Source organism: Osmerus eperlanus, chromosome 22, assembly GCF_963692335.1.
Source record: "Osmerus eperlanus chromosome 22, fOsmEpe2.1, whole genome shotgun sequence".
NCBI lineage: Eukaryota > Metazoa > Chordata > Actinopteri > Osmeriformes > Osmeridae > Osmerus > Osmerus eperlanus.
The window spans coordinates 1,028,071-1,051,856 of record NC_085039.1 but is presented as its reverse complement, the minus strand read 5'-3'; the positions used below and the strand labels follow the sequence as shown (position 1 = coordinate 1,051,856).

At 42.4% G+C, this 23,786-nt stretch overlaps 3 protein-coding genes across 3 annotated transcripts; 2 read left to right on the top strand and 1 right to left on the bottom strand.

Moving 5' to 3' along the window:
- Positions 1-120: 120 nt before the first annotated feature.
- Positions 121-1,354, bottom strand: rbbp9 (retinoblastoma binding protein 9). The gene is made up of 5 exons (XM_062447932.1): positions 1,113-1,354; positions 979-1,021; positions 791-896; positions 580-665; positions 121-442 (listed from the first exon to the last, which is right to left on the bottom strand). The coding sequence occupies exons 1-5, from the start codon at positions 1,206-1,208 to the stop codon at positions 219-221; spliced, it is 555 nt and encodes a 184-aa protein (XP_062303916.1). The 5' UTR covers positions 1,209-1,354; the 3' UTR covers positions 121-218.
- An 11,438-nt stretch (positions 1,355-12,792) lies between these two features.
- On the top strand, positions 12,793-16,017 carry zgc:194981 (uncharacterized protein LOC561073 homolog). The gene is made up of 4 exons (XM_062447936.1): positions 12,793-12,997; positions 14,792-14,994; positions 15,282-15,401; positions 15,658-16,017. Exons 2-4 carry the CDS (start codon positions 14,809-14,811, stop codon positions 15,736-15,738), a joined length of 387 nt encoding a protein of 128 aa, XP_062303920.1. The 5' UTR covers positions 12,793-12,997; positions 14,792-14,808; the 3' UTR covers positions 15,739-16,017.
- Positions 16,018-16,913: 896 nt separating this feature from the next.
- LOC134009131 (epoxide hydrolase 1-like) lies at positions 16,914-21,471 on the top strand. Its single transcript, XM_062448853.1, has 12 exons — positions 16,914-17,002; positions 17,349-17,544; positions 17,701-17,881; positions 18,133-18,345; positions 18,512-18,641; positions 18,929-19,140; positions 19,378-19,486; positions 19,632-19,757; positions 19,982-20,186; positions 20,882-20,963; positions 21,155-21,251; positions 21,402-21,471. The coding sequence occupies exons 1-12, from the start codon at positions 16,980-16,982 to the stop codon at positions 21,469-21,471; spliced, it is 1,644 nt and encodes a 547-aa protein (XP_062304837.1). The 5' UTR covers positions 16,914-16,979.
- The last annotated feature ends 2,315 nt before the right edge of the window (positions 21,472-23,786 follow it).

Genomic DNA, 23,786 nt, shown 5'->3' with positions numbered 1-23,786 from the left:
CAGCTACCAAACGTGTTCTTAAAAAAATTAATAAATGAATGTCAATATTGTATGTCTTCACAAATGTATCACTATTAAAAAAGAATGTCAAACTAAAAGTGACTTCCACACCAAAGAATGCAGTGTATAAAGGGTGGTGTGTTTAATGTCATTGTTGACTTTCAGCAGTTTCACAAGATCAGTCATCCTTTATTGCAGGTGATATCTCCAGCTGTCTTCTATGTACCGGCTCTCAGTTTGTGTACTACGTTCATCAGCTCTGGAAACTGTGTGTTCTGGAAGTGGCCTTTGTCTGTGTATTTGCGCAGGTCAGCCTTCAAGCCTTTTGCAACAGCCTCCTGCTCGTCCCAAGGCAAGAAGGGGTCATCTGTTGAGCCAAACTGAACTATATGGCCAGCATTCCCCTTTATTTTTTCCCATTCCCATGGTCGGTTGAAATATCCTGTGCAGAAAATATTGTATGAGTGATGAGGAACAATTCTGACCTGAAAGTTAACTACTTCGGATGGAGGTGAATCATATCATTTTGACTGGTACATTGAGAAGGGTTTAGTTCATGATTAACATCAGCATACTTACCACTTTCTCTCTCATTCTCATCTTCCAGATCAGAGGTGTATGCTCCCACCAGGATAATGCCAAACACTTTGTGAGTTTCAGCATACCTGTACAGCACAGTTACAGAGATGTTCCATACATAATGCTATTTGCTAGGTCCTAGCTAATGTCTGGAATGCAACTGACTGTAATGGTCCTGTAATACAGTAGCAATATGATGATTATCACTTACCTCATGGCTGCGGCTGCTCCTGAGCTGTGACCAATGATTACTGTCTCAACATCACATTGCAGCTCGTCCTCCATGTATGGCAACCATATGCTCTCTCGAGCTGTAACTATGAAGAACACAATTCGGTTGGCTCTTCTAGCGACCGCCACGTTGACAGTCACAGATAGCCTTTAAAAACCTATACAAACCTGGATCAGGCATGTTTTCCAGCAGGCAGGTCATCTCTGGAATCTAAACATCAAATAAATTATTAGTTGCAGGCTAGTAAGAAACAAAACCCTCACAAAATGCAGGTCAACTCGTCATATGGTGTATAGCATACCTTATTGATTTGTTTTTTGGCCCAGCCATACCAATTGCACCGTTCCACATCTCCAGCCCCATTCCCTGGAACAATTACAGCTTTGGTCAAAGGCATCGTTTTAACTTCACGTTTGAAATAACTGGAAACCACTTCCTGCCGAAATCATGACCACGTGATTGGCGTATCAAAATACGTGCGCCACCGGCTCTGCGAGAAGTCGAACCATAGAGTTAATATAACTAGAGGAAGCAACTTTTGTCTTCCAAGATGGCGCCAGATTCATTTCTATGAAAAGTGCTCAGTGGCGCAGTGAGGCAAGCGAGAGTACGAAACTGGACCGCGCCATCTTTCCACTTCCGACTCTTCCGGTCTAGCTTTAAACAGTGGCTCTTTTTTTCCCTAGCTCCGAGACCTCGTGCACGCTTGCAACTAGCTGTACACGTCATACTTTGCGACAACCAGTCGCGAGCATAGATTTATATGGTTGCGAGCGTGTGAGCTAAGGCATTACAGTGGCAGAATGGGGTACAAGTCCGATAAGAATCAGAGATATGATGCAAACTTTACGGAAATGTATGCTGTCACTGTATTCCTTTCACTTGTTTTTTAGAAATAGGCTATAGAGCTAAATATAGGGCTATTCTAGATGGAACTAATCACATATGTTGTTTTTTTCTTCGTGATTTGAGTATGATTTCCAACGCATTGTATCGGATTAAATAAACTGTTAACATGAACACTTAGCTCTGTCGTTGTTCTCGCCAGGCAAAGAAAGCTTAATAGTTATTTTTGTAACAGAAATCTTCCATAATGCAGACTTACCATAGCTTACTGTCAACTTTATATTCAAACGAAATGCCACAAAAATCACACTGCCTTCAATTTAACATCAGTGTAGAAATGTGGCCTGTGTTTTATATGTTCAACCTTTGTAGGGTTAACCCTAACCCAAACGCCTATTAATGGATATAACGTGATCTAACAAGACTTGGTAATAATGTAATAAATTGAGAAGTGTGTCTAAAATATAATCTACTTTATTGAACGTGCCTTTGAAAGGGGCATATTAACAGAACTATATACAAGACGTTTCCATCAGATATAAGTGGGGGTGAAACATAGAGTCACTGAGGACCTTCATTGTCCCACAAAAGCAGTTTGGCTTTGACACGATCAAAAAAAGAATAATGAGTGTGTTTAACAAAAGCTTCTGAAGGCAAGACTAATATTATTTAAATATATATATCATTTCCTATTGTGGTTCTCAGTTAAAGTACTATTAAACTTCGTCTTTGCTCCAGATAGACATGTCAACAATCTATGCTCACGCTTAACATAATATTTGCCATCATGTCATGAACGTTTTTACGAAAAATCAAATATATTTTAAAATAACGGGAATTAACAACATTTCATGTATGTGTGACAACCATTTGCCAAACTTGCTACAACAGGGCAGGGAACTCAAGCCATTTCTTTCAGCTCCAGGTAAATCGGCTATCGGCCAATGTGAACTTTTGTGCTCGTGCCCTGTTAGTATCCGCGAGCACATTTGCAGGCAACTTTTATTGACGTAAGCAAATAAATGGGGCGCTAGTTTACCCATTTCGGATTGGTTTCAAACTTAGCAAAAAACAGGAAAAATTATTCTATGAAAAAGCTAGTAGTATGAGCCAGGTTCGTGAATCGAACACAAATTATTGGGGGAGATAGTTTTGTAAATGTTGACTGGAGTTAATAGAATAAAAACGACCGGAAGAGTCGGAAGTCAAACACGAAATGCAATACCACCTACATCCACCGGGGCCGTTGCTTCAAGCCGAGGGGCGAGGGGTGGGGGCTTGAGTCGAACACACCGAACGTCCACAAACACGACATTTAGTTAGCTCTTTAATTAATGTTATGGTAATTTCTTGTCCTGTTTGTTTGACTTTTGTCACTTTCCCTCCCCCCCTTCTCTTTCAAGACCTTTGTAAGGTGTTACCTTTTACAACATGTCTTGTGATGTTTTACCTTTTGTTTTGAGTCAATTTTTTTTCTGCATTGCATTAAATAAAGTGACACATCAAAAGTGGTGTCCACACACAAATGCTATGAATAGCGAAAACAGATAGCAATGTCAGCTGACGCCAGTCAAATTATGGTCAATATTATTTTGGGTCCGTTTTGAATTTAGAAAACCAAAATCGGAAAACGAGCTGAGCTGTTTCCCGACTACCATTTAGAAATAGGAAAACAAAAAACGGAAAACGACCCATTTTCCGTTTCGATAATAGAAAACGGAAAACGAAAAAACGGCCCGTTATCTGATTTTCTTTGATGTGCTTAAACATGGAAATCGGGAATTAAAATAGTGTGTGGAATCCGTGTATCATTCGTTCTTTCATTTTTCAATTGAGAAACGAAAAACGAGAAACGAAAAACGATTGTTTTTCTTGTTATTCAATTGAGAAACCAAAATCCAAAAACCAAATCCAAAAACGGGGCACTGACCGAAAATGATTTAGAATGTTGTTTTGGGTGACCCGGAACTTGTGACCCAAATGACTTCTTCGTGTATTCCACTAATGTCTCTTAATCTAGATAGCCTACTCAAACAATCATGGAGAGTTTTATATTGTTTAGAGGAACAAAACGTGCGGCCATGGTGTCGACACCACTGTTACTCAAAGTGGCTCTTAGCGCAGCGCTGGGTTTATAGGCAAAATAGATAGGCTAACCTGGAAGGTCCTGACGATTTTTTCGGTTGTCATCAGGATTGTAAATTAACTTTTTTGATCACCAGCCAATGTGGCTATGGTAACAATCAGAATTTCCACTAACCACATTTTCGGTGAAAATAAGAGAAATTATGAGTGCCACTGAATGCATTTGATCATTTTATTAACATTGTTGGCATGAAAAACACAAGTACAATACATACAACAAAATATACACTGAAAGTGCAAACATTCCATTTCAAGTTTGGGATCTATCTACATTCTTCCTTGTGTTTTCTGGTGGACGCTCGTTTCCATGGTTTCTCGCTCTGGTTACACTGCAAACTGCGCGCAGCCAACGGGCGTATGAGTAACAACTTCCGGGTCACCAAAAACACAATTTCTAAATCATTTTCGGTCAGTGCCCCGTTTTTGGATTTGGTTTTTGGATTTTGGTTTCTCAATTGAATAACAAGAAAAACAATCGTTTTTCGTTTCTCGTTTTTCGTTTCTCAATTGAATAACGGAAAAACGAATAATTTGGGGGTTTTGGTTTTTGGTTTATCAATTGAAAAATGAAAGAACGAATGATACACGGATTGTGTGGAAATCTTCTTTCTCAATTTTGCATAGATTTTTGTTTTGTGACCGGAAGTTGCTCCCACGAGCTTAACAGTCACATATTCAGGATGTCAGCAGAGGGCGCATAGCAGAGCAGATGAACAATAAAATTGCTCGCAGAGCAATCGAGCCTCAATGCAAAATTTGATTACATCGGACTGAAGCATGGTTCCCAGTGACGTGCGGTCAGGGGAGGCAAGGGAGGCAGTGCCTCCCCTTAGGCCGTAAGGTGAACCCTGTTATCGTTTCAACCCGCTCCACAGCCTGGCATCTACACAATATTTAGCTCATAAAAAAGAACGAATATATATTCATATGTGAATTCGGTGTTGTTTAAATTTCAGTATTAAGTATTCAATGCCTTTTAAAATTCAAAACATTTTGAATTTAAACAACACCGAATTCACGTATGAATATATATTTCAATAAAAAAAAAAATCTGACCCCAAAATAAAATTTAGGCCTTTAGGCTACCCCTAGCCCTTGCGCGTTCCCGTTAGAGGTGTCCCAATACCCTTTTTGATCGAGGGCTAGGGCTAAAGGCCGATTTATACTACTTCGTTTTCACGGACACAGGGAACGCCCTCTCCGACGTGAAACGCCCTCTCCGAGCCCTCTCCGAGCCCCTCGGAGAGCTCTACGTGCACCTGACTATAGGCCGATATATGCTTCTCCGTTTTCCAAAAAACTGACACATGGGAACGCCCTCCTCTACGGGGAACGCCCTCTCCGAGCTCTCCGAGAACCCTCGGAGAGCCCCGGAGAGCTCGACGTGCACCTCCTGAATTTTCTAAAGGCCGATATATGCTTCTGCGTTTTTCGAAAAACTGACACATGGGAACGCCCTCGTCTCCGTGGAACGCCCTCTACGAGCTCTCCGTCAGCCCTCGGACAGCCTCGGACACCTTGACGTGCACCTCCTGAATTTTCTAACTATCCGTCTTAATTTCGGATAGTTACGGATACCCCCTTGGCTGTGATTGGTCAGTATTAAGAACCGCTTGCGTCAGGGGCGGGGGCGGGGTTGCCGTGATAAACAGGATGAACAGAATCCTTTGACCGCCAAATTAGACTAACATTTGATTTTCTAAAGAAGGGAACAAAGAAACATATTCTCATTTCTAGGCATGACTAATGGGAGTTCAATATCAAATGATGATGTATTGTCTTATTAGATGCTGTTACATGTGTTTGCTCAACAATAAGAAAACTGAAGGGTCAATACTGCCTGGTAATTATAGATATGTTTACAGTGGATTGAAATCTTTCCCAGTCCTATACCAGATCCATAACAACATTTGAATTGAATTATGCAAGATCATAATTCCACAACTTAAACCTAAGGCTCACGAGAAAAGAGATGTCTTCTGCTAAATTCTTTTCCAGTTGAAGCAGTAAACCAAAGACTGCAGGAGTCAAACGAGGAGATTGGCTATTGATTAAAGTTATCAACGAAAGGAGGGATCTTATGAGATTTGTGTTTGTTGTCACACCCTAAAAGGGTGTGAAAGGAGGGATTTATTTGAACTTTAAAAATATCCACTTTAAATCCTCAAATGGGTTCTTTATTTCAATATCTGTGTTTAATCATTGGTGTTCGACTGTTCGCATCTCATTTGACTCAGTTACTGCTTGATCATGGGAGATAAGGTGATGCTGGGACTGTAACTCTTTTCTGCTTCAGGACGAGTCAGACCGGCGGGTCTGACTACCTAACCCCTGTTCTAAGGCCCCATTCCCCTGGAGACCATGTCCCCCCCCTTTCTCACTGGATGATCTACCCCTTCCCCTTGGAGACCCTGCCCCATCTGCCCCTATGCCTCATCAGACCTAGGAGTGGTCTGCCCCCCCTTCCCCTTGAAGACCCTGCCCCAATACATCATCAGATGTTCGGGGAAGCCTGTTGTACATTTATGGACAGGACCATTCAAGGTCATCCAGAGAACCTCGCACGCCCTAAGGGTGCTGGGGAAAGGAAGTACGTGGTACCACTGGAGCATGTGTTGTGCTGCTCAAGAATCCAGTCATACGTTGCAGGAGTTGGTGGAGAAGGGCCAGTGAACCGTTTGCTATTGCTACGAATGTGAGAGTCCGGAAAAGAGGGTTACGACTAGGTCAAGAGTGATACTGCTTGACCACACTAGAATTGTACTGGACTAAGAAGGTTTCCGCTATTTTACTTAAGAGTGTGCTATATCAATATCAACATGATTGTTGCTCTATCCCGTGTATCAGGTCCCTGTGCAACCAGATCATTGTCTCGGCTGTGGAGAACCCAAAGACGGGGTTCCAAATGCCGTTGCTGGGACTGGCTGACCAGGACGAGGAGGCGGTGGTTGGTCCGGGCTATGTTGATTGATCTCTGGTGTTTTCAGAGATCAAGAGAGGGATTAAAGAATATATTGTGCTTATTAAAGTTATGTCTTATGAAACTTAGAAGTGTGCTCAGGCTTAAACATAGAGTCTCACACTGAGTGTGGGAAGCAGGCTGTTCTTTGTGTCTCTATCTCTTCATTTTCAGAAACAACCTTGAAACTGGGTGGAGATGGCACCCGAGCAGGTGGGACGCGTAGGCACATGAGAGAACAAGCTGAACCATTTTTTGATACTTGTGTTTCAATTGCATTGTATATAATATGCTGGGGCAGGGAAAGATAGCCAGTTGGACTTCGTGAACCAGCCCAAACTCTGTTGTGGGTAGGGAAACGTAGACAACCCCAGAGCTCTGTACTTGTTGATTTCCAACTGCTGCATTAAAGCTGATATTATCGGACCTCTGCGACTCCAGACCACTCTTTCTAGAACACAGATTTGTGTCATTGAATACCATCATTACATATTGGAATAGACACATAGATTTATGAATCCTTCATTGGAGAGGGTCGCCAATTGCTTGTTGCCTAATTCGTTCATCGGGCTATGGTGCGTAAGTACCCGCCGCCAGTAACATGCGCGAAGATTAGGGGGAGCCAGTTAGCTAGATTAATGGGTAGTTAGTTAGGTGGGTAAGGGTGGTTGGTTGTGTGTGTGACTGTTGAGGTGACGCGGGCAGTATGACCGGCGTGGACGAGTTTGTGCGGGCTCCTTCCGAGGAGTTGCTGGAGGGCTGCACTAAGGATCAGCTGTTGGGGATTGCGCAGCACTATGAGATCGTTGTTAGTAGTAGTCGGTTGAAGAACCAGGTCAGGTCTGTTGTGGTGGCCGGACTGGTTGAGCTGGGAGTCCTCACCGACACCAGTTTTCCTGACAAGGAGGGTGTGGTACCATGGAAATCCCCAGGTTCTGCTCAGCTGGCGTCTGGGTTGACTTTCGAGCAACAGAAGGAGTTGTTGGAGTTGCAGTTGGAACGAGACAAGTGGGGAATGAAGCTCGAGCAGGAGCGGACGAGGGTCGAGTGTTATCGCCTAGATTTGATTAAGGAGGCTTGGTAGTGATGCCATGGGGTCCTCTTTTTTTTCTGGTGAGACTTTCGATGTGGGCCGCGGCCTACGGTTGGTTCCGAAATTCAACGAGGAAGATCCAGATACTTTTTTTTGTTGTTCGAACGTGTAGCCGTTGCTCGTAGGTGGACCGATTCAGATCGCACTTTATTGTTGCAGTGCGTTTTGACGGGCAGAGCTCAGGAGGCTCTGTCGCCATTGACGGTCGCTCAGAGTGGCGTCTACCGGTCTGTAAGGGATGCAGTACTGAAGGCGTATGAGTTGGTCCCGGAGGCGTATCGTCAACGTTTTCTAACTCTAAAAAAGTGGAAGTGATCTTGGGGAACATGTTGTGGAAAAAACATCACACTGCTGTAATTATGAAGATGGAGAAATGATTATGGATTATATGATTGAAAATGAACCTCTTAATCACCTTTATTACTTTTATTTGCTATATTACTGAAAAACAGATGCAAAGCTGTTGACTGATTAGTATTACCACTAAAACGTAGAAGATATAAAGGCCAAAATGTGGATGTCCAGATAGATAGAGTTTGAGTGCAAGAGAGAGAAGTATGTGTGTAGGCCTTTCCCATTGTAGTGGCAAAATTTCATGTCCAAATTCTTGTCGTTAATCCTCACCACTTACTCATGTGTGTAGGTTGAAAGTTTTGTTCTGACGCATATCTGTGGCTAGCTTTCAATTTCTTTCGTTAGTTGTGCACAGTTGAACTACTCACAAGACTCAGATGCCTGACCTTTGATGTCTTTTTTTTTTTTGTTCTTTAACAGAATCTCCACGCTTGCAGCAGTTATAACACAATTTCAAAATAAAATAATCATTGCAAACTTCAATATTCGATTACGGATAATGGTCAAAAAGCTGTATACTTCCCAACTGCACACATGTCTCACAGATCTAGTCACACATTCTCATCACATGTGCAGCACAGGATCCACACCATCCAATAGCAATTCACCATCATCATTCACCATTACTTACAGACTGTACATCACTAACTGTCAGATATTAACTCAGAATAAATTCTTAACCAAATTAAACATTGTAAATTAAATATTCAAATGCAAAATATTAACAAAGCATTTTCCTATAATTTGGCTCCTACACCCATGAAGGACTACAAAACCCAGATATTGAGAACTACAAGCGCCAGACATCAGGGGACAGATTTATGTCCTCAAACTCAGTGTCCCTGTGCAGCTGGGTGGCAAGGCCTCACGAGGGCCCTGGAAGGGGAAGGTAGAGGAAAAGTACTGGCAATGTAAATTTTGTGACAATTGACCAACCGGGTGTGAAATACATAAATGCATCTGTGACCAGAGATAATGTACCAATAATAAAATATCATACAATAATGGAGAGTAAATATATAAGCAAATGTCCGGAGAAAAATTCCAGTCTGATCTCGAGACCACACTCACGTTTTGTTGGAATCAATCCTTTGTGTTAGATTCGAATAAACACTTTGCATCATACTTTGCTGCCGTTTCCGTGCTGTTTTAAAACTTGGATATTGGGTAAAAACTTAGATTATTAATCCACGACAAACACCCTGTCTGGAAACCAGGTCTGGCCTGCTCTACCATCTTCCCTCGGGGTTACTTCTGCGCCAGAAGGGGGGGAGCCCATCGTGTGTGGGGACCCAGCAGTGTTTCCGGTCTGCGCGGTGACACGGGCCATGGGCCGTGCTAATGCTGGAGACGGTGAGGTTGTTGTCGATACATCAGAGTCAGTTTCTTTCCCTGTGCCTGCTTTCCCTTTATCTGTTTCTCGCAGTGAGCTGGGGAGAGTCACACACACGATCTTACACTGAAGGAGCTGTTTGACCAGGTTTTTCCTGTGGAGGACATGGAGAGTTCTGGCCAGGGGTACTTTATTCGGGAGGGGTTGTTGGTGAGAAAATGGCTGCCTAAAAGTGATCATTTTGTGGGAGAGGCTGTATTTCAGATTGTGATGCCGGTAAAGTTCAGGGAGATTGTGTTGCAGGTTGCACATGATGACATAGCGGAACATTTAGGGGTTAGGAAAACCTACGATCGAGTACTGAGGTACTTTTTCTGGCCCCAGTTGAAGACCACGATTTCGGCCTATATAAAGACCTGCCATGTCCGCCAACTGACTGGTAAGCCTAACCAAACAATTAAACCTGCCCCGCTGTATCCAATCCCTGCAGTCGGTCAACCTTTTGAACGATTGATCATCGACTGTGTTGGTCCCCTGCCCCGTTCCAAAACTGGTAGTACCTATTTGCTGACGGTGATGTGTCAGTCCACCAGGTACCCTGCTGCTTACCCTCTACGTAACATCACCACTAGGTCGGTGGTGAAGGCGTTGACCTCTGGCATGTTTTCTGCCATCCTAAAGCTGCTCAGAGTTAAACACTCGTTGTCTAGCGCCTACCATCCACAGTCAGGGGGCCCTGGAGCGTTTCCATTATACACTGAAGTCGTTACTGCGAGCGTACTGCTTGGAAATTCATCGCGACTGGGAAGAAAGTTTGCCATGGTTGTTGTTGGCAGCTAGGGAAGTGACGCAGGAGAGAACGGGTTTTAGTCCAAACGATTTGGTATTCGGCCATGCCGTTCGTGGTCCCCTGGCTGTGTTACGGGATGATTGGAAGGCCTCTGCGCCTCCAGTGAACCTGCTGGATTTTGTAAATGGTTTTCGGCGGAGGTTGTATGAAGCTGGGAAGATGGCCAAGGTGAATCTTGAAGCCTGTCAAACTAAGATGAAGCGTCTGTTCGACCGCCGTGCTGAATGCCAGGAGTTTAGCCCCGGTGATCAGGTACTTGCATTGTTACCGGTTGTAGGATCTCCTTTCCAAGCCAGGTTTACTGGTCTGTACTCGGTGGTTCGCAAGGGTTCGGATCAGAACTACCTGATCGCTACAACCTCTCGGAAAAGGTCAATCCAGTTGTGTCATGTCAACCTGTTAAAACCTTATTACGTCCGTTCCTCTCCTTTAGACTCCATACCAGAGGTGAAACCCGTGGCTTTGGCTGTGGGGGTGGCCGACTCTCCTCCTTTCCTGGCAGGGGGGGTTGAGGAGGAGTTGTCCTCACCGGATGACTGTGTGCTCAGAGGGAGACTAAGGAACTCTGAGTCCCTGGTTACCCTGGAGACCGCTTTGGGCCATTTGTCGGCAGTCCAGTGTAGGGAGTTGGCTGGGATGATACAGGGTTTCCCACAGCTGTTTGCGGATGCTCCATCTCGTACACACTTGATTCAACATGACATCGAGGTGGGGGATGCTGCGCCAATCCGTTTTATCACGTGTCCCCGGAGAAACGGGTGCAGTTGGATGCCGAGGTTCAATACATGCTTGACCACAACATAGCGGAGCCCTCTAGTTCCAGCTGGGCCTCTCCCTGTTTGTTGGTTACAAGCCCGATCACACCTTTCGCCCATGTACAGACTACCATAAGGTTAACGCCATTACTAAGGCTGACTCCTACCCTCTGCCTCGCATGGAGGACTGTGTTGACCAGGTGGGCTCTGCAAGGTTTGTTAGTAAATTTGACCTCCTCAAAGGGTACTGGCAGGTCCCTTTGACGGCTCGGGCACAGGAAGTGGCTGCTTTTATCACTCCTTCAGGGTTGTACTCGTACACCGTTATGCCGTTTGGTCTGCGTAATGCCCCTGCAACCTTCCAGCGTCTGATGAACAGGGTCGTTTCCGGGCTGGTCGGTTGTGCGGTGTACTTGGACGATGTGGTGATTTACAGTAACACCTGGAATGAACATTTGCAGCGGATTCAGGCTCTGTTCCTACGCTTAGCCTGGGCGAGGCTTACAGTAAACCTGGCCAAGTGTGAGTTTACCCAGGCCACCGTGACTTAGCCGATGGCCGGCCGATGGGCAGCCGATGGCCGGCCGATCAATCAGGAGAGACCTGGGATGAGTGAAAGATGTTTATTACAGAATAATAAATGTACTATGGTGTTTGGAGCTTGAACCCCACAGGAAATTATATAGATCAACGGGCGCCTGCCCAACGCCCGAAGAAGAATCCCCCACGGAGTCCAGACACTGGTGGCGGCAGCCGACGACCAATCGAGCCGAAGACTGAGACAGGAACCGGGTGGCGACGGGGTGGTGGAGGGTCGCGCACTTGATAGCATGGACAAACTACACAGGGAGAGAATCATATTTAAAGGCACGGATCATGTGACGCCATTAATTGATAGCGGGAGCGCTAATCGACCTGAACCCCAGTGACCGCCCGACCAGGGAACGGGGGAAGGTAGGGCGTTCTTAGCGGGGGGAGTGAGTAGTGTACACTACGATTAAGCCCGAGTGCAGGGATCGGTCTTGCCTGACTGAACTTGCGCAAGCTTCATATGGCCAGCCGATGGCCGGCCGATGGATAGCTATGTCGCCGAGCCTACCTGACCCCAATGACCATTAAAACTGTCTATATGTACGTAAATTTATATATAAAATATATATAATATGTATATGTGTGTGTGAACATTTCGGCGCGGTCTTTAAAACATTAGCAAACCAAAACTCTTTCTAGCACGTGTATTGACAGGGAGAGCCGAACCTGTGTTGTCGATGCTGAGAAAAGGAAGAGACCAGAGCCCGTCTACAGATATTAGACATTCTCTGAAGACTCAGAGCTTGCCGTAAAGTAGTATCTCTGGCCGTACAATGTGTAAGACGTCATTGACATTGTAAAAGGCTTTTTAGAACAAAAAAGCGACAAAAAAAAAATCTCACACCCAGCAGTGTGTATTTGTTTTACCTCCCCTTTCGAATTCAAAATTCAAATTACTAGAAAAAAATATGTATCGTGAGAAAAGTGGATTTTGAGGGGTATAGCTGCATAGACCTCCCTTCATTCTGCACTCGACCATTAGCGCCCTCATATGGAGCTAGAGTGGAACTGCAACCAGTTCAGAACCCGGAAGTTTCCCGAGAGTGAGAGTTCTCCCCATATTAGACATTCTCTGATAGCACATAAACAAGCCAGAAGATTTGCTGTAACCATAGCCACGATCCACCTCAAAATTGCATGGTAGTCAGCAGAATTCAATAACACTCTGCATTTTGGCTTGAGCACAGATGATATTATGACTTGCTCACCATACTGGAGACAGTAAAGGCATCAAGGCTAGTGCTGATTAGAGGCAGTAAGGTAAGCATTTTATGTTCACTGTTCGTCTTCTATAATCTATAGGCTATACGGTATTGCTTACACATTGTGTATTGTCTGTAAATTGTATATTGTCTGTATTGTTTGAGGGTCACCAACGACCAGAATTAAATTCTTTGTGCGTGTTAACATACTTGGCCAATAAATATGATTCTGATGATTAATTATATAGCCTACATTTTTACTGCATCCCATATAAACTTAGAGCTACATTCCTACTGTTGTACTCGCCATTGTTCTCTCTCATATATATTTATTATTATTTATTATTTTCCCACCCCTTGAATATTTGCACTACATAACGTTAACGTCGGTGTCAAAATGTTCGTCTTGGTCCCGATTGAGTTGCTTGTAACTCAATTGACCTAGCTAACTACACTTCTGCTGTGTGGGAATCGAATCGCAGGAGTTAACCAGTCGAAAGGCGTACAAAAATACAAGAGCACACCCCACAATCTCCCCAGAAATTCTACCCTCTCTGTCTTTGCAATATTAACGCATGACTCTAATATACTCTAATAGGGACAGACATTGACATTCACAGGGCTCTCAAGTTTTGAAGATAGGCAACATTCTCTATATATTCTCTATCTCTATATTCTCTCATAAAAATTAATTGCTTTTTAACTGACATCTTTGAAAGACAGCAATGATTAATGCATCCATGGCCAGGATATAATTATATGATTTTAAAAGTGACCTATAACATCTACTATGCAATAAACTTACATTTATTTAGTGCTAATAAAATTCTTAAGCCTATTTGGAGAGAGATGTTTATAATGTGACAATATGTCAGTCACCATGTGATAACGAAAATATGACCTAGTCCATATGGCCTAGACTACTTGTTCTGAGCATTATCTGGGAAACATTGTCTAACAGCAGTCAAGTTGTCGTTGTTTGTGTCAAACAGGTTGTGAATTAGTTGTAACATTAAAACAGGAGATGATAGTCTGTGCTTAAAGGGATGCTCGAGCTCAGGTGGTTTGCTCTGTGGGTGAACGAAACTTTCCAGGATATGCTTTTTTTTCATTGGTTGTTGCATTAAATATTACCCAGATACAATAGTGCTATTTTCTGATTGGCTATTGTGTAGCCCCTTTTTTTGATTGGCTGATAAGTGGAAGGCTCGACTAAGAACTCCAGGGGAGACGCGCTTGATTCCTGCCGGTTCCAAAGTGAGAGCGGCGCGGTCAGAGAAGTTTCGGTTGGGCGCTGCAGCATATTAAATATATTATAAATATTTTTTCTGCGTGAGAAATACAATGTGTGGCGGGAGTGCGTGACAAAAGACCGAAATGAGTGACTGTCACGCTCAATGCGTGACACTTGAGAGCCCTGCATTCATAGGTGTAGTTTGTACAGTATTAGGATACAAAACTTTATTTAGATAGAGTAGTTTCCCCCAGATATCCATGATGGATATCTGGGGGAAACTACTCTATCTAAATAATTAAATGTATTTAATTAAATTTTGTATTTAAATTATTAAATACAAAATTAAGTATAGTAGGCCTATACTTAATTTTGTATTTAATGGCTTTGTGAATGTAGAAAACATATAGTGACATCTCTTTGCCTAGCACAATAGTCAGTGATTGGAGGATTAGAGTTAAAACTCATTGTAATCGCCACACTTTTCAGCAAAGTCACAAAAGCCTTCTGCTTATCAGATAGCTTTAATGCAATTTGTTCTGCAACATCATAATGTCTTTGTCACAGCCAGCTTACAGTCAAATAAATATTGAATTGTGTTGCCTTTCACAATTTCAGATTTCACTCCTGTTCAGATGGAAGCTTTCAGCACAATTCTCAGGGCCCTTGTTTTAGTCATTGCTGTGTTGGCGGCCAGTTCTGAGCAACAATACGGATCAGATGTTAAAGAGGCAGCAAACTTTGCTGTTGGGTTCCATAACCGCATGAGTAACTGCACATATGCCTACAAGGTCATCGCCATCCTGTTAAACACATCTCAGGTCTGTAGACAAACTGGCCCTGCGCCCTGATAAACATTTCTGCTTTTGGTATGAAAACGAGGACATGATATACGTAAACTTCTCCATTGGGAGTGTGAGTGTTTGGTAGTGTCTGAAGGGGCACATTGGCACACATTAGCTTTTTAGGAATTAACAAAAAGTTGTGTCGAAGAATTCACAGGGGCAAGTTCTATCTCACTATAAACATGATGATTTACAACAGTATGATTAATGAACAAAATATGCATAGAAGACAATGTAATCAGTCAGGTTATTTTTACCCCTAGATTTACCCTCCGGCTCGTGTAAAGTACACCATGACTGTACAAGTAGGACAGACCGTTTGCAAGAACGAGCCCACTGTAAATCTGGCTGACTGTAGCTTACAGAATGCTGAGGATTCCAAGGTAATGGAGGATGTGAATTTATCATTAACGAATATATAGAGGTAAATTTGTGAAATATTACAAGAAATTGATATAGTAAAAAATAGTACAAAAATGTATTCATAAAATAACGAAATAGAGCATTGTGTGATAAATTGTGTGAAACGGATTTGAAAAGGGATAATGTGTCGGCTATAGAATGTGTTAGTTGAATACATACAATATGTGTTGTTTTAGGGTATCTAATGTATATATTATTATCCTTCTTTCTTCCCAGACTATGACCTGCCACTTTGTTGTGATGGCTGTCCCACATTCTGATGTTCCGAGCTATCTACTGGAGGATCAATGTCACTGATACTGTACAAGATTTCAAAATAATGTAATTTCACTGAACCTGTTGCAGACTGATTTATTGAACACATCTCAATAGTGAGATAAAAATATTAATTAATCATATATTAATTATGTCAGCCTTGTTGTGAACTGTGGACTAGCATACTGGAAGAGGAATTAACAAAAATTGAGTTAATTAAGTGATTGAATAATTCTTTGAGCAACTCATCCTTTCTTGGAAGTTATAATGTTCCTGCCACACTGTTCTAGTCATGTCCCTTAATAAATGATTCCGATTGAATTTGTATAAATGGCAATGTTGACTGATAGTGGGAGTCCTAACTTTATTTTTACTTTATTTTTTAAGTTTTCAAATTCCTTTTTACTTCAAATATACTGAATGTCTTGAAAACAGGTTTACAGCATATATTTATTGTCAGCCTAATGAAAAGTCTCAATCAAGAATCAAACTTTTCTCAGATTACTTTTACATGAGGATTACAGGAGTGAGACTGAATCGGATTAAACAATATGTTCAATCATAACATGATTCTTATAAAGGGGGTATGTAAATCTTCCCAATGGCAAACTTATATAGGACTTGCAACATCTTTAGTAGCAACTTACTAGCAGTTGACTCACATAAACCTTGTCAGAAGGCCTTGTTGTCATGACATCCTGGCAAAATAGGTGCCAGCCTCTTCAGCATTCTTTGTTTAACATAATCAACATTTGATTAACTCAACATTTAATACATCGGCAATATAATCAATACAAATTTTGGATACAGGATTTCGAGACTGTATTTGATTAACAACTTTATCAATCTGATACAATTTAATAGCAGAATTAATAAACATAAGAATTATTTGTGACTGTTTGGTATACCTAGATTCCAAGGATTCCTGAAATAAAGCTCAATGTTTGTATCTTAGAACCTAAACATGTATCAATACTAAATATACCTTTAGTGCCGATTTAAGAAACTTTTCACACTAATTTACACCACAACAATTAACATAGTACCATTAAAACTAATATGTTAAGCAAGTAATGCTAACCTTAACCCTATGTTCTTCATCTACTCATACATACTAACTGTGACTCTTGCTTAAACTAGCCAAAAAGAGATTAAACAGCTTTAATTGAAATGGTCTCACATGGCTAGATTTAGATTAAGCTCTTTCCTAGTACCTACTTAGTGACTGCAGGCTGTCTGGATGTAAGGTAAAGGTCTCATTGAAACCTCGTCACTGATCAGACATGCATGCAGCTGTGTCTTCAAGGTGAGTTGTGTGTGTTGTATTTTCACATGTCGTGACGGTGTCACATTTTTTTCTTTCTGAATGCAATGTTTTTAGAGAGATTATAGTGAGTTAAGAATATGAAGAATGTGGTGGTTCGATTTAGGAATACTAATTAGGTTTTATAGACTGTTAAGCTGGGCAGACCAACAGCAAGTTCACAGAAGTGAAATGAAATACAAACCTATAACACTGTGCATACACTGTATGTCTGTAGACACCAGTACCTCACATCTTTGACTGGTAATATAGAACAATTGTTGAAAGAGTTGTATATCAAATTAAAATACAATGATAGGTGATTCTGAGTAGTTTCCATTTGTCACAGACTCCACAACTGTAGACTCAACATATCTCTAGCTGGTCTCAGGTGCAGGGGTCCTGTCTTGCCCCGGCTGGTTGGTGCCAGAACAGTCACCACCATTCCAATTGGGGATGGCTGGTGGGGGTCAGAAAGACAACAGAGGTCTAATGACACCGAAATCTATCAATTTACGGTGGAAACCTCCGATGAGGAAATAAAGGTAACGTGAATGAGAGTAAGAGCCAGTAAGACGTGTAGAGGTCCCAGTAAACTGACATGTGGATTCATTCTTTAGAATAGTGCCAAGTAGGACATAAACATACATAGAAATGATTATGTTTCCAAGAAAGGTGAACATTCCCCTCTTTGTCCTCAGGATCTTCACCAACGTCTTGACAGAGCCAGATACACCGATGCTTTGGTGGATTCCCAATTCAACTACGGCTTCAACTCAGCATACCTCCAACGAATTGCCTCGTATTGGAGGAATCAGTTTGATTGGAATGGACAGGTCGACGTCCTCAACAAATACCCACATTTCAAAACCCGAATTGAAGGTAACTTATTTTTACACCACAAAAGTGAAAATATCGTTATTAGATTACCTCTGTACATGTTAAAAGACAACATAAAACAAAAACATTAAATGTTTTGAATCAAGTAAACGTCACTACAGTGCAAAATGTAACAATGATAAAATATCTAAAATAGATATTCATGTTATGTACCACTGAGCAGCTCAATCAGGCTGGATAGGACAAGTAGAAGTATGGGTTGGTTGCTCCATCTTGTTCATTTGGGGATCCAGGTCTGGATGTGCACTTCCTTCACATGAGTTCTCCTCATGTGCCTGACGGACAGGCAGTTCAGCCTGTGATGCTTGTCCATGGTTGGCCCGGGTCCTTTTTTGAGTTCTACAAGATGCTACCCTTCCTGCTTCAGCGTGAGGATGGCCTGGCCTTTGAAGTAATCTGCCCCTCCATCCCAGGCTTTGGCTACTCAGACGCCCCACAACAGCAAGGTACGCATGCAGCCTAACATTTCTGCAAGGAAACCTTTAAGTTTACTTTTGACACTAAACTGTAGTATGAAAAGATGATTTTACCCGTTGCTGTGCAATGTCCACACATTGTGCATCTCAAACTGGCTTCTGTGCTGCAAGGTGAATCTAATGTTTGTTCCTGTAGGGTTTGATACTTTAGCAGCAGCTCGAGTGTTCCTCAAGTTGATGGAACGTCTAGGTCACAGCCAGTTCTACCTACAAGGAGGGGACTGGGGCTCCATCATCACCAACAACATGGCCCAGATGAGACCAGAGTAAATAAAACCCATGGTAGTATTTCGCAGCCTTGTCTTTCAGTAAAAGAGACACTGGCACTCGCAGTATGAAACTTCTGATGACTGGATAGTTTGTGTAGACCCACGCTAAAGTTTATAGGAGAATGCAAACTTGTTATTCAGTAATGGGAAGCATGTCTCACCCGCTGTGATATCCCACGATCTTGGTCTGATACAAGATCATAATTTTTATAATAGTCCAAAAATCCAAGTGCATTCTGACAATGTTACTGCATGAATTCTTCATTATATTGCATTGCTGCAAGGTGTGTGAAAGGTCTTCACCTCAACATGTTCAACGTGCCTTTCGGGGGTCCGGCCATGTTCCTGTCCTTGCTGCTGGGATCTTACCTCCCCTCCCTCGTTGGATTTTCAAAGGAAGATGTCAAACGCCTCTACCCTGTGGAGAAGAATTTCCATGCTCTACTGAGGGAGACCGGCTACCTACACATGCAGGCCACCAAGCCAGACACAGCAGGTCAGCTACAAGCACAAGGCCTCCATGTCTCATTTTGTCCATCCAATTGAACATCACCCTTATGAAACTGTGAGTCGTGTTGAATTATAATGTTGCAGCAATCAGTAATGTATAAAAAAAAACAGTTTTTGTGTCAACTGGGCCGGTCTTACTGCAGGTGCTTTAAAACTAAGAATCAGCAATCTGGACATTAGCATTAGCGATCACAGCTTTCTCCTCCCTCGGTTCCCTCTCCAGGGTGTGGACTTAATGACTCTCCTGTGGGCTTAGCGGCCTATATCTTGGAGAAGTTCTCTGCCTGGACTGATTCTGAAAATAGCAATCTTGAGGACGGAGGACTGGAGAGGTACAGTAACAAGCACATTTTCTTTGATGAAACTGACAGAATCTAAATAAAATACAATAATAAACACTTTCGTGCTGTATCACTGAACATTTAAATGAGAGTTATATATTGCTTGAGTAATAATAAGGGCAGCATTTTGTTTTAGGAAGTACCAACTTGATGATCTCCTTACCAATGTCATGATTTATTGGACAACTGGCTCCATAATTCCTTCGATGCGCTTCTATCGTGAGAATTTAAAGGAAAATATTCTAAAGAGAGTTGATGCGAGGTAAGGTTTATACTGATGTCTTTACTTGTTCCGATTGTCTCTGGCAAACCTAGCACACTGTAGCTACAGTAACACACTGATGTAGCAATTCCACATCCTATCAATATCCACCAACCTAGAAAAGCTGCAATTTTTGCTCAATGACACTGACAAAATGTTGCGACATGATGGGTTTAAACAACGTTTGACTGACATGGACCTTTTGTTGCCTTTTGTGATAACAGGACAGGGGTGTATGTTCCCACCGGACTAGCAGCCTTCCCTGAAGAGCTGTTCCACTGCCCCCCTCCTTGGGCTCGTCGCAAGTATCAGAACATTTTGTCCTACTCTTTCATGCCCCGGGGGGGTCACTTTGCTGCCTTCGAGGAGCCTCAACTGCTAGCTGATGACTTTAGGAAGTTTGTGATGGCAGTGGAGTCAAAGGCCAAGGTCAGCTAGATTAAAGCTAAATTCATGTCAAGGAGGTACACAGAACCTTTTCACAAGACTTGACTGATTGGTGTCCAAAGGTGGTAATTAATCAACTTTAAACGCTACATTATAAAATTGTTATGGTAGGCTTGTAATGTCATTAAGATTAATAACAACTTCAACATCAAATATATAATTGCACTTTTTTGATATACTAACATACTGTATTCAGTTATTTAATTAATAAACAACCAAAGCAAATAAAAGTTGTAGTTATATTTATTTCACTTTACCAATCCCTTTGTCTCAGAACACTGTTTGGCCTTGGTAGAGGTTTCCTTTCAGCCTCCTGTTCCTTTTGTGAAGTAATGAAGTAATCCCAGCTCTCCTTCTCCTTCTGTCAGCCCCTCAGCTGGTTACCTGTGGCTGCTAGTCCATATGTCTCACTTCTCTCTCTGGCTTCCAAGTCAAGTGGCTTTTATTATCATTCAATCATAAACAGCAATATATGTGGAGTGTAATGTCTGCGGTTGTGATATCAGGTGTGTGTGCAGGAGTAAATATTATTTTCTTATTTTCTTTCAATAAAAAGTGCAGGGGGAAAGATTTGCTGTTTTTGAAAAGTGGTCGGGACATGTCATAATATATAATGAAACCTACGCCCCTGTGTAATAATGTACTACACCACACCTGAATGCTATATTCATTGTCAGGTTCTGGACCTCTGTGAAGCAGCACATTTCCTGTCCTCTATATCAGTGTTTACAGCCAGAGCTGGGACCTCCACCGTTCAGGGTTTGCTCAGCCAGGGGATCTGCTGTCAGGAGCTCCTCATCTCTCCAGCAGCCTTGCTTCAGATGTCATCCTCATCACACACACACAGACACATACACGTGGGATGGGAATCTCAGTTGAGCAAGAGGAATGTGCATATGCCCTGTTGTTTATGGTCATTTGCCTCTTTCTCTGTGTCTGTGTGTTGTCAGCATGTGTTCCTCTGCTGTGTCATGGCAACACCGGCAGACCTTCCTTCCGTCCTGCAGGGAAGGACACCAGGCGGAATGCAAGACTTTCTTTTTCCAGGTCAGAGTAAAACTGTGTCTCTCTATGCTGTCTATGATTCTATTATCAAATCCCCTTATGGTATTAACACTAGACACTCATTTGATTCTTAAAAGTTGCAAGGTACAATGATCATCCTACTACTCTCTCCATAACCTCCTCTGTGTGAAGGCTGCTGGTATTCCAGTTCACCCCTGAGAGGGATGTGGAAAAAGTTGAGGACCCTGTCCTGGAGCTGTAGAGGACACTGAATCTGCCCAGCAACCACAACCAGGAGTAGGAACTAGGCCAAAGTCAGCGGCCAGTTTCCTGACAAGGACCAGACCCACACTCACGGTCAGGACCAAACAGTGGCCCAACTGACTCTTTCTCTTTTGCCTCAGGTACAGTACAGTGGTTCTGTTGAGTCGTGGTGCATCAGACCAGCTAGCTGTATCTGTGACAGATTGGACCATCCTCAGGACTTGCTGAAGAATGGCTCTGGAGCACAGAGCTTGTCAAGCTACTGAGTTCAACCATTGGGTGATGCAGCTCCATGTCAGCACAGAGGAGAGAGAAGCAGAAGAAGAGGCAGAGGTGGATGGCTGAGGACTCATGGTGAGGTCAGATAGCAGAGAGAAGAGATATCAGACTGATATCTAATGAAAACAAACAGATTTAAAGTCAAATACATAATGTGGAGGATCATTACAAACGTGTTGACTGTAATCGCTGGACAGTGACTGTGTACATGTGTGGAATGTCTTGGGTGAGTGTTACTTGGATGTGTACTGTTCATGGTGAGAATGTTGGAAGTACTCATATACCCTCATAGCTCATATACATATTTTAATTGCACATGTTTTTCTAGTCTTACTCACATACTGTATTTAATCTTGCTTTCTTTAAAGGTCCCATGACATGAAAACTTCACATTAGGAGGTTATTTAACATTAATATGAGTTCCCCTAGACTGCCTTTGGTCCCCCAGTGGCTAGAAATTTTGATAGGTGTAAACCAAGCCCTGGGTATTCTTCTCCGCCTTTGAGAAAATGAAAGCTCAAACGCTCGGTTTAGAAAATCCCCCTATTGTGACATCACAATAGGAAAGGTTACCTCCCCTCTCTCTGCTTTGCCCGCACAGAGAATTTGGCGCACCAATGAAAAAATGAGCTACAACTGTGCGAGCGCGACATTGGTTTTTCCTCAAGACATCATGGCTTGCAAACGACCGAAGCATGGCAGTTAGCTCCGCCTCTTTCTTCCTCATAGCATTTAAAGCTACAGACACAGAAACGGCACGTCCTGAGGAAAGCTCATTGTGGGACTGCTCGTAGTGGCTGTAATTCTGCACCAAGGCTGAATTTCGGGAAAGAGACTTCAGATACAGTATTAGGGGACCACTAAGGCCTATATAAAAGCATCCAAAAACAGCATGTCATGGGATCTTTAAACACAATTTACTACAATTCTCACTCCAACAGTCATTTCCAATAGTTGATAATTTCCAATACTTGTGGATCCAAGCAGATGCATAGTTGGTGAAGATCTTGCTCCACTTGCTGATGTTGGATGGTTCTGCTCCCTGGCTAGTTGAGCAAACTCAACTCTCACAGTGTGACCTCTCAGATCTCCCTGACATATAGCCTGGGGAGCTAGGGCAGTTTAATCAGGGACTATATACAATACACAGCACATTAGTCAGGGTGAATTTAACCAGGAACATTCATTTGACTTGTAGAGTGTTTATACTTTACCAGGTCAACTCTCATGAGATGGAGGCATAGTCCTGATGTACGTGCAGTTCTATGGGCATTTGTGAAGCACTCTGTGACATTGCTTGTAAATAAAGACAAGGAAAACCTCAGAGGACAACTGAGAGAAAACATGTCAGAAACCTTGTGAGGAGCAGGTCAGTGAGGGATCCCCTCCTGTTGTGGAAAAAACATCACACTGCTGTAATTATGAAGATGGAGAAATGATTATGGATTATATGATTGAAAATGAACCTCTTAATCACCTTTATTACTTTTATTTGCTATATTACTGAAAAACAGATGCAAAGCTGACTGATTAGTATTACCACTAAAACGTAGAAAATATAAAGGCCAAAATGTGGAAGTCCAGATAGATAGATTTTGAGTGCAAGAGAGAGAAGTATGTGTGTAGGTCTTTCCCATGAAGGACTACAAAGCCCAGATATTGAGAACTACAAGCGCCAGACATCAGGGGACAGATTTATGTTGTTAAACTCAGTGTCCCTGTGCAGCTGGGCGGCAAGGCCTCACGAGGGCCCTGGAAGGGGAAGGTAGAGGAAAAGTACTGGCAATGTAAATTTTGTGACAATTGACCAACCGGGTGTGAAATACATAAATGCATCTGTGACCATATATAATGTACCAATGATAAAATATCATAAAATAATGGAGAGTAAATATATAAGCAAATGTCCGGAGAAAAATTCCAGTCTGATCTCGAGACCACACTCACGTTTGTTGGAATCAATCCTTTGTGTTAGATTCGAATAAACACTTTGCATCATACTTTGCTGCCGTTTCCGTGCTGTTTTAAAACTCG

Excerpts from the sequence above, each read along its gene's own strand:
- rbbp9 (XM_062447932.1), bottom strand. The coding sequence starts at position 1,208 with ATGCCTTTGACCAAAGCTGTAATTGTTCCAGGGAATGGGGCTGGAGAT. Across the intron at positions 897-978 it reads GGAAAACATGCCTGATCCAG|TTACAGCTCGAGAGAGCATA; the intron begins GTTTGTATAGGT and ends TGTTCTTCATAG. Across the intron at positions 666-790 it reads GGAGCAGCCGCAGCCATGAG|GTATGCTGAAACTCACAAAG; the intron begins GTAAGTGATAAT and ends TGTGCTGTACAG.
- zgc:194981 (XM_062447936.1), top strand. The coding sequence starts at position 14,809 with ATGGAAGCTTTCAGCACAATTCTCAGGGCCCTTGTTTTAGTCATTGCT. Across the intron at positions 14,995-15,281 it reads TCCTGTTAAACACATCTCAG|ATTTACCCTCCGGCTCGTGT; the intron begins GTCTGTAGACAA and ends TTTTACCCCTAG. Across the intron at positions 15,402-15,657 it reads AGAATGCTGAGGATTCCAAG|ACTATGACCTGCCACTTTGT; the intron begins GTAATGGAGGAT and ends CTTTCTTCCCAG.
- LOC134009131 (XM_062448853.1), top strand. The coding sequence starts at position 16,980 with ATGCATGCAGCTGTGTCTTCAAG. Across the intron at positions 17,003-17,348 it reads CATGCAGCTGTGTCTTCAAG|ACTCCACAACTGTAGACTCA; the intron begins GTGAGTTGTGTG and ends CATTTGTCACAG. Across the intron at positions 18,346-18,511 it reads AGACGCCCCACAACAGCAAG|GGTTTGATACTTTAGCAGCA; the intron begins GTACGCATGCAG and ends TTGTTCCTGTAG.